This window comes from Ptiloglossa arizonensis, chromosome 9 (assembly GCF_051014685.1).
Source record: "Ptiloglossa arizonensis isolate GNS036 chromosome 9, iyPtiAriz1_principal, whole genome shotgun sequence".
NCBI classification, from domain to species: Eukaryota; Metazoa; Arthropoda; class Insecta; order Hymenoptera; family Colletidae; genus Ptiloglossa; species Ptiloglossa arizonensis.
Genome location: NC_135056.1, coordinates 12,473,957 through 12,489,652, shown reverse-complemented (window position 1 = coordinate 12,489,652; position 15,696 = coordinate 12,473,957). Strand labels below are relative to the sequence as shown.

Sequence of the window (15,696 nt, the reverse complement as noted above, 5' to 3'; positions counted from 1 at the left end):
GTTGATTGGTTAATGGCTGCATCTCAGAAACAATTCTCAGAAAAGACATATCACACCTTATGAAGTGTAAGCATTTGTCAACATTTCATTTTTTATACACAGTTTATATTTAAAATATTTAATCTGTACATCATCTTTGATGCGTAAATAAATTAAATTATAAATAATATATGTAGTAATTTGTGTTAAAAATTATTATAGTTTCATAGTTAAATTTGATAAGAATTTATATAAAGAAAATTATAGTATAGTAACTGAACTGGTGCTTATTTACTTTCATAATAAAATTTAAAGATATAGAAGGGTAAATATAATATTATGCGTATTATTATTTTTACCTTATTTATTGAATAGCAGAATTTGAACATATTTGAGATTTTTCTTGTATTATTTGTTCTGCATGATATACTTCCGAACAAATGCGGTAATCTCTAAGTATTTTAAATAAAGTATAATAATTCATCAAAAGGAGTAACGTTATTGATAATACTTGATACCAATCGGTTGTATGTAGTAAAATGAACAATTGAAAACCCACAAGAAGCAGCTGTAAGCCCAGCAACGAACACAGTAGCATTGTGGGATTGCTAAATAAAGCCTAAATGGAATATTAAAAGTAACACATGTGTATTAGAATATAATCATTTTCATGTATAGTCATATACATGACAATAATAATTTATAATTAAATAAATTAATATTTTTAGAACATACATAAAATCTGTAGTGATTTGAATTCCCTGGTTCTGCCACTGTACATAAACCTTCTGAACGATAAGTTTCTTTATTGTGTCTCACCAATGAGCCATGGGGCCATAGAATTGAATCATTCCATGCTTGTGTACAGGTATGATTATTACGATTTTCAATTTTAACCCATCGACCTAAATGCAACGCCGCTCTATGCAAGACATCACAGTACCTAAATAAGTAGGGTATTCATCAGATTTCTGGAAATGAATTTTTGAATACAACATTCACATTTCAAAACAACAAAATAATAATATAATTTAGTAAATATAATAACAGATGTACATAAACGAGTACATATATGTATACCTAACTGGATAAGCTTGAGAAAAATGAGCACTTATTCTTCCAAGCCAAAACATAATGACATGTTGTACAACCCACGAGACATTAAAATGTAAATGTTGAGGTACAAATATAATCGGTGCAATACCACATACATAAGCACTACTAGAAGATGCAAATAAAGCTCGTTTCAGGCGACGATTGAAGTTGGATCTCAAAGTAGAAACTTCTGCTCTGATTGCTGATGCATTTAACGAGCAATTATGTAAAGGTTTATCTATATAAAAAAGTAGATAATTCAATTTAAAATTATAATAAATTAAAAATAATATAATTTGTTATGCTCTCTGTAGTTTTTCAAATAAAAGGAAACAGAATAAATATCTTGACCCTTTTCAGATCAACATATATATTACATCTATATTGTAGTATAAAAGCATTGATATTGATAACAATTAGTAAATTATATCCCATACAATTTATACATTGAGTTCAATGAAAATCTTTATACTTCTTATTTTAACATGAATGTGGAACATGAAATAATATTTTTATTCTGAAGGTAAACACTAACAGGTTATCCTGTATCATACTATGCAAGACACAGGTTTTGCTCGATTTAATGTATAAATAATTATTACCAGTGTCAATGCTTTTGTATTACAATATGGAAGTAATACACACATATGTATGCACACCAATAAATTTTGTAACTATTTATTTTCTATAAATTGTTGTAAGACCTATGTTTTCTTTTACAATAGTATGCTGCTATTGAAAATATAAATTACATACCTGAAAGAAATTTTGTTTTCTTTTCATCTTTACTATACAATGGTGTTGATATATCAAAAAAGGGTACTGCACTGAGACCAAATATTACAAAATATACAGATAAATTTCTGAAACAAAGTATATAAAATTAACAGCATTTTTATAATCACATACATTTATAAACTATTAAATATAATATATTTAATTTAATAATAATGAATAATTAATAAAAAGAATACAAACGGATAGCACAAATAGAAAATCTTCATAGAATTATGCCTTTCAGCCATGTAATAAAGACACCAACACAATATACTCATCACCACAATTAAAAGAGTTATCCTGCAAATTAATAAGTAATAATTTTTAAATTACTTGTAATTGGTTTACATAATATATAATAAATAGTACCTCATAATTTTTTGAGCAGCAGACAACCAACGAACTGGAGATAAAATGTCAATAATCCAACGTATTAAGGAATAAATAAATTGTCGTGCAACTGTAGTTACAATGAATATAAGTAGGTAAGGGTCTATTAAATAAAAATTCTGAAAATGACAAGAATATGATAAGAAATTTAATTATATTATAAATTAATTAGAATAACATACCATACTATAATTGTTATAAGAGTGAGGTAACCACCATACACTTCTATATAAATTAAGCATTTGTAATGAAGCTGCAATAATTGACACAACCAATGATAAAGCTTCAAACATTAGGTGACCATCAGTAGGTATAACTGGTATGGGTACATGTTTTGGCACCAATGTTTTTAATCCACAAAATTCTTCTGACTTTTTATCATCTATAGCTGTTCTTTCTCCACTATTACTTCGTATGGTAACATTTGTAGTTCCAGAAAAGCCAGTTTGAGATTTAGTCTGACCATTCCGACTAGCGGCGTTACGTCGTCCACCAGGCATAGTGTACAAGCTTACATTTCAATTATTCTCCTCTAAATAATTAAACTTTATTATTACTCTTGTGTATTTTTACTTCGGTTAGTTACTTCTCTGAACAAACAACAAATACTTTAATCGAAATATGATATTAACGAATTTCAACTAAAGTTTTAAACAGTTAACATTTCAAAAATGCTCATTTAACACCACTTTAAAGTAATTGTACAATTTGCAAAGGATTGAAATGAAGAGTTGATCATACTAAAATTGACACAACCATTTATTCCTCCGTTGCACAACGAAGACACTAGATTTATTATCAACAATGTATGTGCTTCATGCATTGGTTAGGTACATAGATTTGCCTCTACAAAAGTTTGAAATTCAGCATTCATGTGAATGGGTTATGATATAACAACACTTCCCTAACTGAACCAATAGAGGGCTACGAATAACCATCGATTATTTTTTAAAAGTTATATAGTAAATTTGGATTTATTTATATATGAGGAAGTTGAAATGTTTTTCCATTGCTTTTTTACGACAATTTGCAATAATCTTGTGTAATAACATGTTTCAATTTCTTACATTTGCAAATGCATTGGATATTTTAGTAGAATATAGTTTAGTTTATAAGCCGAGAAAATACTATAGCCATTTAATACCTATACATTTAAACTAAATGACCCCTGGATATATGCAGCCTATTGTCGTTACACGTCGTAAATAAAAGACAGCAAATATTTTATTATTGACTTATTATTATACAACAATTTAATAAAACAATGAGTTAAGTATCCGTGAAAATATATAAAGAAAGATATGTAACGATTTGAAACTCTTTAATTATTTTAAACATTGATACTTGTCACATCGAATAGAAACTGTACATTTGTTCAATAGATTTTTGGGATTCTAAAATTAAAATTTAAAGTCGAACAAAAATTATGTCAGAGTTGTATTTATGTATTTTATAATTAACAGAAATATATTGACCTGCATGAAAATGTGTTTTAAGCTCTCAAGAAATTGAAAATCTTAAAGATAAAGTTTTTTTTTATTTCTTAATTGTCTTAATTGTTTATTTTATTCGTGCATATGTATAGTATTTTACAATATCTTTTATACTTACCAATTGATTAATATTTTATTTGTCGTAATACCATTATAAGGTGTATAAAATGTAGAATAACAGTAATTTTTATTCTGTTTGAAAATTTTTATTAAAATATTTTTTATTAAAAATCAGTAATTTTTAGAATATGATCATATTATAAAGATATCTTTATTCAATTGTATATATGTACATATTCTTTACTCGCGTTATATTTAATAGTAACCAACATTTGAGTCTAGAATAGGAATCAATTCATTGTCAGTCTTCATAGATGGCATTGTTGTCTACATAAAAAATTTATGTCGTTTACGGAACAAAGAGATCGAATGTCCTGATACACAGAAGCAACCCTCTCGTTACCTAATGTATCCGATAATATTTTAAGAAATGTTTGTAAATAATCCTTTGTACACACATACGCACAATGAATAATTGTAGTGAAGTGATAGTGTATGTTAGTCATGTTGTTTATTTCAACATTTGATCAAATTATGAAGAATTACAAACAGTAGCATAGTGATTGATAGCTCTAGAATATCTAAATAAAAATGTAGGTGCTTCTGTATGAACGTTGTATATTCAGCATTTCTTTTTTGAACAAATTTTCCATAATTTCAACCATTTATGTTTCATAATCAAAATTTTCTTTTCTGTTTAAAATGTAACTTTGACAATTTTACTTTAATAAATTAATAAATTATAACTTAATCGTCTTATAAATAATATAAAATTGTATAAAAATTATTGATTAATTGCTATTGTTTCCTTAATGTATATTTGTAGATGTTTAGTCCTATACAGATAAAATATGAATGTATGGGAGTAGAAGATGTTAACTGTGGTAATAGGATTAATACTTCGGATAATTCCAAGTATCCAATATTCATTAATGAAGATGTTGATTATAAATATAATCAATTACCACAATTTTGGGGTCATACACAGTTATCAAACGAGATACGACCAAAGAATGAAGTTCACAGTCAACAATGTTTATTCCAAATGGAAGTGGGTTTTATAATTTAAATAAGTATAATTTATAAATATACACAATTTTATTTTAAAATGTAAAGTAATTTATTAGTTGTTTTTGGTACCTTATTAATAAATGCGCAATGTTAAAAGACTAATTAGATATATGAACATTTTAGGAAAATGGTCCTTTAGCATACATGAAAGGTTGTGTACAAAATGGTATGTTATTTCAACTTAATCAGGAGGGAAGTACAAACCAGAATCAAATGAGTCAACAATGCCATACAAATACTACCCCAAAAACTGAACAATCACAACTTCCTCAAGACATACAACAATCAAAGCTTGTAAATCAAATGCTGACAGTTTCAGAACCAGTATCTTCAATAAAACCTAACCGTCCTGGAAGGCCACCCAAAAGTTCTCCCGAATCAAATGTAGGAAAAAAATTCAAATGCCAATGCGAGATATGTTTCAAAGAATTTGGACATAAAAGTAATTTATTTATACACATGAGAACTCATAATGGGGAACGGCCTTACAAATGTAATCAATGCGAAAAGTGTTTTACACATAGTGGAAATTTAGCTATTCATATGAGAACACATTCTGGTGAACGACCTTATGGTTGCCAAATATGTGGAAAAATGTTTAGTCACAGTGGAAATTTATCAACACACTTAAGAACTCATTCAGGTGTAAAACCATATAAATGTAGTATATGTGGTAAAGAATTCAGACATAGTGGAAATTTATCAATACATGAAAGGATACATTCCGGAATTAAGCCATTTCAATGTAAAGTTTGTGGAAAGGATTTTTATCATAGTGGAAATTTAACAACTCATATGAAGAAACATACTGTAAATACTAACACTAGTGTTAATCGATGTGAAAATAATGAAGGGCACTCAATATGTGCTGTAGTAAATCATAATGATACTGCATCTTTAAACTCATTTAATAATTTACCATTGAGTCCAACTACTGACACAAAAGTGATGCCTAATGCAAACAACATTGTTCCTATAAAAAATGAAAGTAATGATGAAGGGTTAACAAGTGCAGTTGGAATATTGACATCAACTTAAATACATATATACAATTGAATGTTTCAATAGTGATTTTGCTTATAAAATTTACTTTATGATTATAATTGCTGTAAAAAAATATAATTATCAGAGTTTAAATTTCTTAATGATCAACAGTCACTTATAGGACTATAAATGTATAAATATATATTTTTGGAATTATATATAAGTTTTACATTGGACAAAAATAAAAACTTCATGTATAACATGTATGTAAAACAGTCTGAAGTATGTGCAATTTCATATAAATTAAGCAATTGTAAATTTATTGTTATGCCATAAGGTAAAATTATTGTAAAGTAAAAATAATTTTCTATTTAAATTTCTTGCTCCGCTTACCATTTGTAATGCTCATTTTAATAAAGTGTTTTACTAATATTTTTTATTTTGTTGTAAACAATTTAACATTATAAATAAATATGTTTCATGGATAAAATTAATTAAGAAGATATTGTGTTTAGTATAGAAAATTGTTACAGGTTCATTTTAACAATTTGCTCCTTCACAAAATATTAATATATCTGCAATTACAGGAAAATTACCTGTTTAAGTTCAATGCATGCTAATAAAATTTCTTAAACTGAAAAAAATAAAAATTATTACTTTAATTTTTGCTTTAAAAAAATATTTCATTTCTATATTTTAAAATATTTTATAAAAATTCTATTTTAATTACAATGTTAACAGTTAATGGAATGTTAATTAAAATAAATAACATGTGTTACAAATCTTTTTCTATTATCTTATACTAATATCTTTTAATGTGTGGTTCTGGACAAAATAAATTATGATAAAACACTGATTTAATAAAATATTTATTCATCATAAAATATGTAACAATTGCTGTATATATATTAAGTTACAATTAATATTTGCTTCAACTTCACACCTATTTAATAAATATTCTATTATATTTGCTATAAAAATTGCTTCATGTATATGAATAATTCTGAGAAATTAGAAAAATGTTTAATATTTAAATAACTTTAAAAGTTATTGTAAACTCTGTACCATATATTATTTAAGTATGTGGTATAATAATATGTTTATGTGCTATGTGTATTTCAATTTTTCAAATTTTACCAATGATTACATTATATATGCCACATGTATTTATGGATATAAATATTTGTGCTTAATGAATTTTAAAATATATTACATGTATTTGTTTTATATATTATCTATTTGGAATGTAAATAACAATAATGTTTGTTTATAATATTTAACATTTTTCTACAAATAATTTATGAAAATTTAATGTTATGAAAAATTGTTTAACTATAATTTTTAAAACTGTAGCAGAGATCTTTAAAAATTTTTGGTAACAATTCGAAAAACTTGCAAACTGTTTTTCTAATAATATGGAAATGCATATAGCTTGCTTAAATCTAATATTAATTTGTTTATATTATATACTTTTATGAAAGATATAATATATATTCATATTTGTTAAAACATCATTGGTTTAGACTAGGATAAATGTAAATTTATAATCATAAACATTTGTTTAGTTTAATTAGTTATTGTTAAATATTAATGTTGGTTAGATATATCTAATTTATGCAAATCAAATTTAATATAGATTTGTGGTAATATATATAGTAATTTATATACATAATCAGTGCTGCCCCTAGAGAATGCATTTCTATTCTAATATAAATAAAAAGTTTTTAGGTGTTAGCCGCGATAGTGTGGAATATATTTCAAAAGCCTATATTTTTTAAGAAGTTACATTTTACAATAGATTTCAATTTTGTCGATATAGTTTCTAATATAAATTTACTACAAGAATAATACAGTTCTAAAAATACGTTAAGAAAAATTGGATGTTTTAGCTGGTACAATCATATTCATTTATTTTTTATAAAATGTGAAAGTAAGAAACACTAAATGCGAGATCTGGGGCAAGTGCCCCATTTTTCTGGTGCTAAGGGCAGTACTGTACATAATTATTATTTATATATATAAATTATTATGATATATTTATCTTGTTCCAAAATACTTAATTTTATATGTGAAGACCATAAGTTAACACTTAACTGGCCATATGTTTAAAAGTAAAAATTTTTTATCTGCTACCAGCTATATTTGCAGGATAGAAACCATCATATTTTTGTTCGTTTATGCTATATCAAACATGTTTTATAGACATAAATATATACAAAGTTTATGTGGACTTAAAACACGCAAATCTGCATTAATATTTTTTACAAATACTCCATAAGTGGAAAACATTAACATGGAATTTCGTTTCTTATAAGCAGTGTATTTTATTTTTGTCAATAATATTTGTAATCATATATTTCTTTATGTTCAATAAAAGTGTTAATATAATTACTGTTTTATAGTATTGGTCAGAAAACTATATTGATAAATATAGTGTTTACACAAGTGATCTTACAAGAATGCAATCATAATGGTCAGGTTTACAAATTCTAATTATTAGACTTTCTAACTTATATAAACATGAGAATGGCCAGGTAAGTGTTAATACAAAGTACCTTATGTAAGATTTAAAATGCATTTGATGTGTAACATGTGTACAGCAAATTATCGTATGACATTTAAAGGCACAGTCATGTTACGTGGCAAACGATGAGTTATACTTTCAGCTATATTTTCAGGTAATTCATACCAAGCATATTTTCCAATAGTAGGTAAATCTTCTACAGGCAGCTTGAATGATATTAGTAATGTTAAACAAAGTCCATCTCCTCCTTCACCTCCACTGAACTCCACAGAAAATATGCCATGTGGCCTATGTTGTGGAACTCCACTACCAAATAGTTCCTAAAATAAATTATTTTACCAAAAATTATACCATAACATTGTCTATTAAGAAAAGAGTAGATGGAAGTTTTTATTTTTCAAATAATAAAATCGTATAATATAACTGTACATAAAATAATAACTCACCTCCATAAAGTTATGTAGAGAGGAGAGAAGACTGCGATTTGGATGAATTTCACAAATTGGCAAACAAACTGGAGTTGTGTTCGATATTACAACATGTAACTGATTCCTGTTGATAAAATATACTGTAAAATTTCTGATATATATCAATTATGAGAAAATTTTATATAAAATTGTTACCACAAAGGTAATAAAATGTTATTACTTTATATTATGACATTTTGGAAATAACATATAAAGAATGCTATATATGTTATAAACAAATTTTAGATAGAGTGCTAACAAGCACATAGTTTATAAAGTATATTATAAGTTATGCTAATGTAGTGAGAATATTATTGCAGTATAGAATAACTAGATTTTAGAATATACATCAAAATTCATATGTAAACAAAATTTGTTATGGTTAGTATGTAAGTTTTAAAGGAAGAGACAATATATAAATAAGTAAAATCTTTGTTATAAATGTATATGTACAAGTGCATGTGTGTACATGTGTACCTATTATACTCCAACTTTAGCCTTCATCCATACTCACAGTCATAATTAGATTGTTGTTGTTCTGTTATGAAAACTACCACCAGTGACCTTATACTGAAAGTGCAAATACTACAGGAAAATCAAGCATAAGCAGCAATACATTTATAAAAATAAACTTGAAATTTAAACATAATATAAAATTTCTATAAAGATTTCTTTAAATATAATTAACTTACGTTGCTCTTTTCTTTGAAGTAATTGTAAGCCGCAACAATAATTTGCATAATGATTTACTAACTGGAATTAAGTATGGATGGCGTAAAATATCCTTGTTCATAACATAAGATTTACCTCTCTCTATCAAGGAAATAATATCATTTGATCTAAGTGTAAGATCATTTACATTAGGCACCCAACATGCTTGTAATGATTCTTCAGTTGCTTCTTCTAAAGTTTTTAATTTACCACCAGTTATTTTGCCAGTAAAAACAAATCGAACCCATGAACCAGTTGCACATTCAACTACTATCAATGTTTCTGGTTTTAGTATAAGTCCTGTTTCTTCCAAAACTTCTCTCTTAACAGCATCTAACAAATTTTCATTAGGTTCTACTCGACCAGCTGGTAAATACCATTTTCCAGTACAAGAAGCTTTTGCTTCTTGCATCATTAATACATCTCCTTGATCATTTATGACAACAGCAGCAACAATGTATGTTACAGTTTTTTGACAAATTGGTACATAATTATTAGGCGATGATTGAGTTCCTTTTGTTCCTATGATATATATATATTTTTTTTTTATATAAATTAGGAATGATTGCATTCTATTATAAAAAAAAACAGAAAAATATTGGCAAAATTGTAATATAACAAATCTATAAATAGCTAAAAATTATTTAAACTGTATATATAATAATATGATACATAACATATTTTTTTTATTTACTTGGAGTTTCGATAATATTGAACAATACAAATTTTGGTTAAAATACTAAGTTACAAAATATATGTAAAAAAAAAAAAGAAAATATATATATATTTGTGAGTGTGTGAATATGTACATACATATGTATATATAAATATATTTTTACCTAGTATATCATTCTGTGCGGCGTGGCAAGCTTCATACGTGTCATCAATTTCTAAAGGATTTCCAGCTAATAATAATTCAATTTGATTTTCAATAGTTAACGACATGTTGATGCAAATATATTACTAATTTTGATTTCTATGCACAACAAATATATAAATTATATGTTACATATAATATATCATTCCTACTAATTTAACAGTAGATGAGGTTATAAACAAAGTGAAAGTGACAATGATCACGCATGATAGAATTAGACGTTGCATCCAGGTGCAGCTGTATCTATGTCACTACTATTCAGTCAGGCCATCGGCTTTTCTGAACCGAATTCCCTGTACAAAATGTAAAAGTTTAGTCGTGTAGATTAAACAATACTAAATAATATAAAAATACCTAATGAAAAGAAAGCAATACATATTTAATACTTACAACTATAAAATGATCTTTAGAAAAATTCATTGATAACAAATATTTAACAAAAATTAGCATTGAAGTAACGTTTCTATATATAGCACCTACATTTTGCCTAGTAAAAATAAGTATTTCTCTATTATTTTTATGTACCCATCGAAAACTATTAAATTTATTTAATTTTATTTAATGTAAATTTAATATTAATACATATATACTTTATCGAAATGATAATTGTATCATCTAGGGAATATAACTGTCGGAAAATCACGTTTTACTAGTAGGTTTTTTGTATAACTGGCTTTGCAGAAATAGATAATGTTGTTGAAGTTGTATGACAGACGTAGTAAAGAAAGGAATTAATGAACGATGTAATATGAAAAGTGTTTACATAAAATATCAAAAAAAAGTCCCAGAGTATGGATGCTTTAAGTATATTAATTACAATAGGTCTCATTCATTGTTCGTTGTCATTTTTTGACACAATTTTTAAGGTATAATTTGTTAAAAATAAATGAAATTTTATGTACAGAATTATAGAATAATCATAAAATATTATAGTATATCAATACACAATTGACAACTTTCTTATCAGAAAGAAAATTTTGTAATATGCGCATATATATTTCTCTCTAAATATTTCTATATTTTATTTCTAAGCAATAATTAAGGAAATATTGTTTTTTATGTTTTAGACATGTTCACACTATCCATACCTTTATTTTTTAAAAAATACTGGTTTAGAAGTTCAATTACTAAGAATAAAATGGTTCACAACAGCATTTAATCGCAAAATAATAAAATGGGGAATAGATCATTCCAAATTTTTGATTGCTTGGTTCAATGCAGGAGTTATTGTTTGTGTTATTCTTCTGCCTCTTGCAACAATTGCAATTTTAAACATGACATTTACTATATGGACTAATGGACCATCTCTTGATAATAGTAATTCTGAAGCTTTGTTAGAACCCATGGTAAATTTGTTTCAGTATAATTTTTAAGTGCTTATTTTTATAGAATAATATTTAAATGTTTATAGAAATTGATTTAAACACATATGTTAAATAATTCTAATACTATAGAACTTTACGCAACCAAATAGCCTTAAAAATTATAAATTGCATGTTTAATGTATATTTAATATTAATATTTTAGCAATAAATTTCTTTATTTAACATTTTTCTAATAAAATTTAATAATAGTATACCAAATCTTTTTACATTTTACAGTTACCTGGAATAGATGTACCCTTTAATGAAATTGGGTATTATGTAATTACATTAGCAGTTTGTAGTATTATGCATGAGCTAGGACATGCATTGGCTGCAGCAAGAGAAGACGTTCAATTATTTGGTTTAGGAATATTGGTTGCTTTCATAATACCTATCGCTTATGTACATATAAGCAGTGAACAACTTACTTCGTTACCGTTAAAAAATCAATTACGGATTACTTGTGCAGGAATTTGGCACAACATAGTATTGGCTACAATAGCTGCAACTGTTCTTATGCTCTCCACATGGTTATGGGCACCATTTTATTCACTTGGTAATGGAATTTATGTGAAAACTATTTTACCAGTAAGTGAAAGATATGTTAATTCCTTTAAAATTCTATCATTTTATTTTTTAAACGTTTATTAATAACAAAACTTACTTTGAATGTTAATTCTCTTTTATTATAAGAATTTATCTTTATAGAATTCGCCTGTATTAGGTCCAGCAGGACTTCTTGAACAGGATATAATATATGAAATAAACGATTGTCCCATAAAACATAGCGAAGATTGGTACGATTGCATCTTAAATACAGTAAATCAGCCTGCTCTTGGGTATTGCGTTAGGCAATCATTTATTCAGGTAACATAATTTTGTACTATTTAATTTTTCTTCTATTAATCAACATCATTTATTTTTTCACAAAAGGTGAACATCAAATTTTTATTTATACCTTAGACATTTGTATTTCAATGCATATTTGTAATAGTTACATATAAATTTAGGAATATGACGAATCAGTTCCATCCAGGCAAAAAACCAATGGTGTTATAAATTGTTGTACATCTGATAGCGAAGCTAGTGGAAGTTTGTGCTTTGAGTATATCGAGGGACCACAAGCTGCCCCTCTTCATTTACCTCCACATTCTTGCCTTCCAGCTAGAATTATGATTAACCAGTCACAACATTTTTGTTATGCAAGTCATGAATGTTTATTTCATGATACTCATTGCTTAAAGCCTTCACTTGATAATGTTACTAAGGTATGTAGAGTAAAATGATATATTTACTTATGATTCAGATAATGATTAATGATGCTTGAACTATTTCATAAATTTATTTCCATTATAGATTGTTCAAATAAAAAGAAGAGAAGGAAAGGATGTTCTATTTTTTGGACATCCAGCAGATATTTATCGAACAGTTGATGTGTCTGATTGGATACCTAAATATTCATTTTTAAATCCTAAATTACCAGAAGCTTTGGTGCTTTTTTGCAAATATATTACAATATTTTCTGCAGGAATAGCAGTTATTAATATTGTGCCTTGTTTCTTCTTAGATGGGCAATACATTATAAATATACTTGTACCTTATTTATTAAGTTTTACACCACACAATAAAAATATTAGACAAACCATCGTATTAACGATAACAAGTGTAGGTACATTACTTCTTACCATAAACTTATTGTATTTACTTATGAATAAATTATTATAAGTAGTACGAAAATGTTGTTAATATTCAAGATTTGTATTCATAGTACAAAGTACATTGTAATGAACTATGTTCATGTGTATCCTTAATGCCACTTAGTATCACTTATTTAGATATCTTAATAAACCTTGCAGTCTCGTTCGTAGAATTATTTACATCTTTGGAACAACACGTTGGACCACATAGGAAAATTATATTATACAACATATTTTTGTATTTCCCGAAGATAAGTTGTAGTAGACATAATATAATGTATAAAGTCTATTCATTTCCAAATACAATATAAAAAATAAAACTAACGCTAGATTCCAGTATGATAAAAAAGCAAGTAATCTTTATGTTTTTACTTAATTTAACATAGTGTCATGATTATAGTTACTGTATAATAAGACTTAACTGCTATGGGTAAGCAAATAAAAATTGTATACTTAATTAAACATATACATATGTGTTACTTATATTACTGTCTATTATGAAATTTCTTTGTGGCTATTATTTCCTTATTTGTGATATAATATAGGTGCATTTAATTGTGTAAGAAAGTGGTGTTATATTATCGTTTTGTTGCTGCATCTGCATCCAAGGCTGTAACAATATAAAAATTATTGACACTATTTTTTAAAATTAAATGCTGCTTTTTATTTTTTAAAGCAATTTAAATTCATTATAAATAATCATTCAAAAAATCAATAGACTTACTTTTTCCATCACATGCAACAATTTTAACTTTATCTACTATTGCAACTTCTTGAACTTCTCGAAATTCAACATCGTTTAGCATAAATGTCCATACATTGTCACAAAATCTATAAGTATTTAATTTACCAGCCTAAAAGTAAAGTATAAATGAAAATCATAACTTTTCTAAAATTTGACAAGTGTAACTATTATTAAATGCATACAATTAGAAATATATACCTTAAATGAAAGTCTTGATTTAACTCTAGTTGCTAGTGCTTGATTTATTGCCTTATCAAATTGCAATAATACTTTAATTGCTAATTGTGGCGTGATTTGTCCATACTATAACATTATATTATTAGATAATTTAAAACAAAACTTATAGATTGTGTATTTAATTTATTGTTAAAATATGGCTTGAATGTTTATCAGGATCAACATTTTCGGGATCTTTACATTTGACTGACACTAAACAAGAATGAAGTATATTAAAAACGACTTGATATATTTACATTTATAAGTGTGCCTGATAATAACGTTATACTATCATGATGGTTAACATCTGTTTTACAGAGGAAATAAACTTTGACCAGAATTATTACATTAATTCAATAGTAATTGTATTCAGTATCCACCGAAAATTCTAACCTCAGTATTGGATAAGTTTATGTAAGCATACCTGAATCAGTTCATCAAGACTTTCTTGTAATGTATTACCTAATGTTGTGTTTCGATATAATTGATAAGACATTGTCCTTAAAGTACAATATGCACAATATTAAAATAAATTGATGCTGGTTAATGCAAAAGTAAACTTCATGCGTAACGAAAACGTTCAATGATATTTGTTGATTAACTGATTACTAGGCGAAGGTGCTGCAACACTTTGTCGTATAAATGAACCAATGACAGCAGAAAATGACATTGAAAACAGCGGTAAATTTAAATACAATATACAATATTATTTTATGATTCCAAATATATAATTTAGTAAAATAAATATGATAATTAATAAATTACAGAATTTGAAAGAAAACAGCACTGATTACAGAATATAAAATTGTAATAAATTTATTTTAATTTTGATTCATTTATTACATTCGATTTTGATGTTTTCAATAAGTGTTATTGCAATTTAATTGCGCAATTTCCGGAACGACTATACAGTAATCTAATAACAGCAATTTGTACAATTAAATGTACAAATTAAAAATTCGTACTATTTTTTTGGCTGCTTTGCACAGGAAGATAACAGATTTCTATCTCTTTCGTATACAGTAAAATATTTTTGGTATTTGCAAATAATTTATGCAAACAAATCGTAACATACATTTCGAGCGACTTTTTTTTTAACAATAGTTGTACATCGATCTTAAAGAGAAAGGAATGGATATTTCTAATAAAAACAATAAAGCAAATGTATTGTGTACGTAGTAAATCTATACAAGGAAGAGTACAAGTCCTCCAGTCGCATATGTAACACGTATACCTTGTAAATGTT

At 26.2% G+C, this 15,696-nt stretch overlaps 5 protein-coding genes across 8 annotated transcripts; 2 read left to right on the top strand and 3 right to left on the bottom strand.

Moving 5' to 3' along the window:
• Positions 1-333: 333 nt before the first annotated feature.
• Positions 334-3,038, bottom strand: LOC143150908 (transmembrane protein 39A). Its single transcript, XM_076319486.1, has 7 exons — positions 2,424-3,038; positions 2,221-2,360; positions 2,053-2,151; positions 1,831-1,937; positions 1,060-1,312; positions 715-922; positions 334-598 (listed from the first exon to the last, which is right to left on the bottom strand). The coding sequence occupies exons 1-7, from the start codon at positions 2,739-2,741 to the stop codon at positions 344-346; spliced, it is 1,380 nt and encodes a 459-aa protein (XP_076175601.1). The 5' UTR covers positions 2,742-3,038; the 3' UTR covers positions 334-343.
• Positions 3,039-3,435: 397 nt separating this feature from the next.
• LOC143151143 (uncharacterized) lies at positions 3,436-6,115 on the top strand. Of its 4 annotated transcripts, none has more exons than XM_076319994.1 (3): positions 3,436-3,509; positions 4,621-4,845; positions 4,989-6,115. In XM_076319994.1, exons 2-3 carry the CDS (start codon positions 4,621-4,623, stop codon positions 5,901-5,903), a joined length of 1,140 nt encoding a protein of 379 aa, XP_076176109.1. In that variant the 5' UTR covers positions 3,436-3,509; the 3' UTR covers positions 5,904-6,115. The 4 variants fall into 4 exon arrangements, with proteins under 4 accessions (XP_076176109.1, XP_076176108.1, XP_076176110.1 ...); XM_076319993.1 differs by lacking the exon at positions 3,436-3,509 and adding an exon at positions 4,136-4,202; XM_076319995.1 differs by lacking the exon at positions 3,436-3,509 and adding an exon at positions 4,158-4,387 and having other exon boundaries at positions 4,629-4,845.
• A 1,325-nt stretch (positions 6,116-7,440) lies between these two features.
• LOC143151250 (8-oxo-dGDP phosphatase NUDT18) lies at positions 7,441-10,686 on the bottom strand. Its single transcript, XM_076320222.1, has 4 exons — positions 10,391-10,686; positions 9,533-10,073; positions 8,820-8,925; positions 7,441-8,693 (listed from the first exon to the last, which is right to left on the bottom strand). Exons 1-4 carry the CDS (start codon positions 10,494-10,496, stop codon positions 8,454-8,456), a joined length of 993 nt encoding a protein of 330 aa, XP_076176337.1. The 5' UTR covers positions 10,497-10,686; the 3' UTR covers positions 7,441-8,453.
• On the top strand, positions 10,437-13,532 carry S2p (membrane-bound transcription factor site-2 protease). The gene is made up of 6 exons (XM_076320221.1): positions 10,437-11,294; positions 11,496-11,774; positions 12,030-12,380; positions 12,501-12,659; positions 12,803-13,060; positions 13,149-13,532. Exons 1-6 carry the CDS (start codon positions 11,220-11,222, stop codon positions 13,515-13,517), a joined length of 1,491 nt encoding a protein of 496 aa, XP_076176336.1. The 5' UTR covers positions 10,437-11,219; the 3' UTR covers positions 13,518-13,532.
• On the bottom strand, positions 13,379-15,060 carry Tfiia-s (general transcription factor IIA subunit 2). The gene is made up of 4 exons (XM_076320223.1): positions 14,875-15,060; positions 14,433-14,537; positions 14,214-14,343; positions 13,379-14,099 (listed from the first exon to the last, which is right to left on the bottom strand). Exons 1-4 carry the CDS (start codon positions 14,944-14,946, stop codon positions 14,068-14,070), a joined length of 339 nt encoding a protein of 112 aa, XP_076176338.1. The 5' UTR covers positions 14,947-15,060; the 3' UTR covers positions 13,379-14,067.
• Positions 15,061-15,696: the final 636 nt, after the last annotated feature.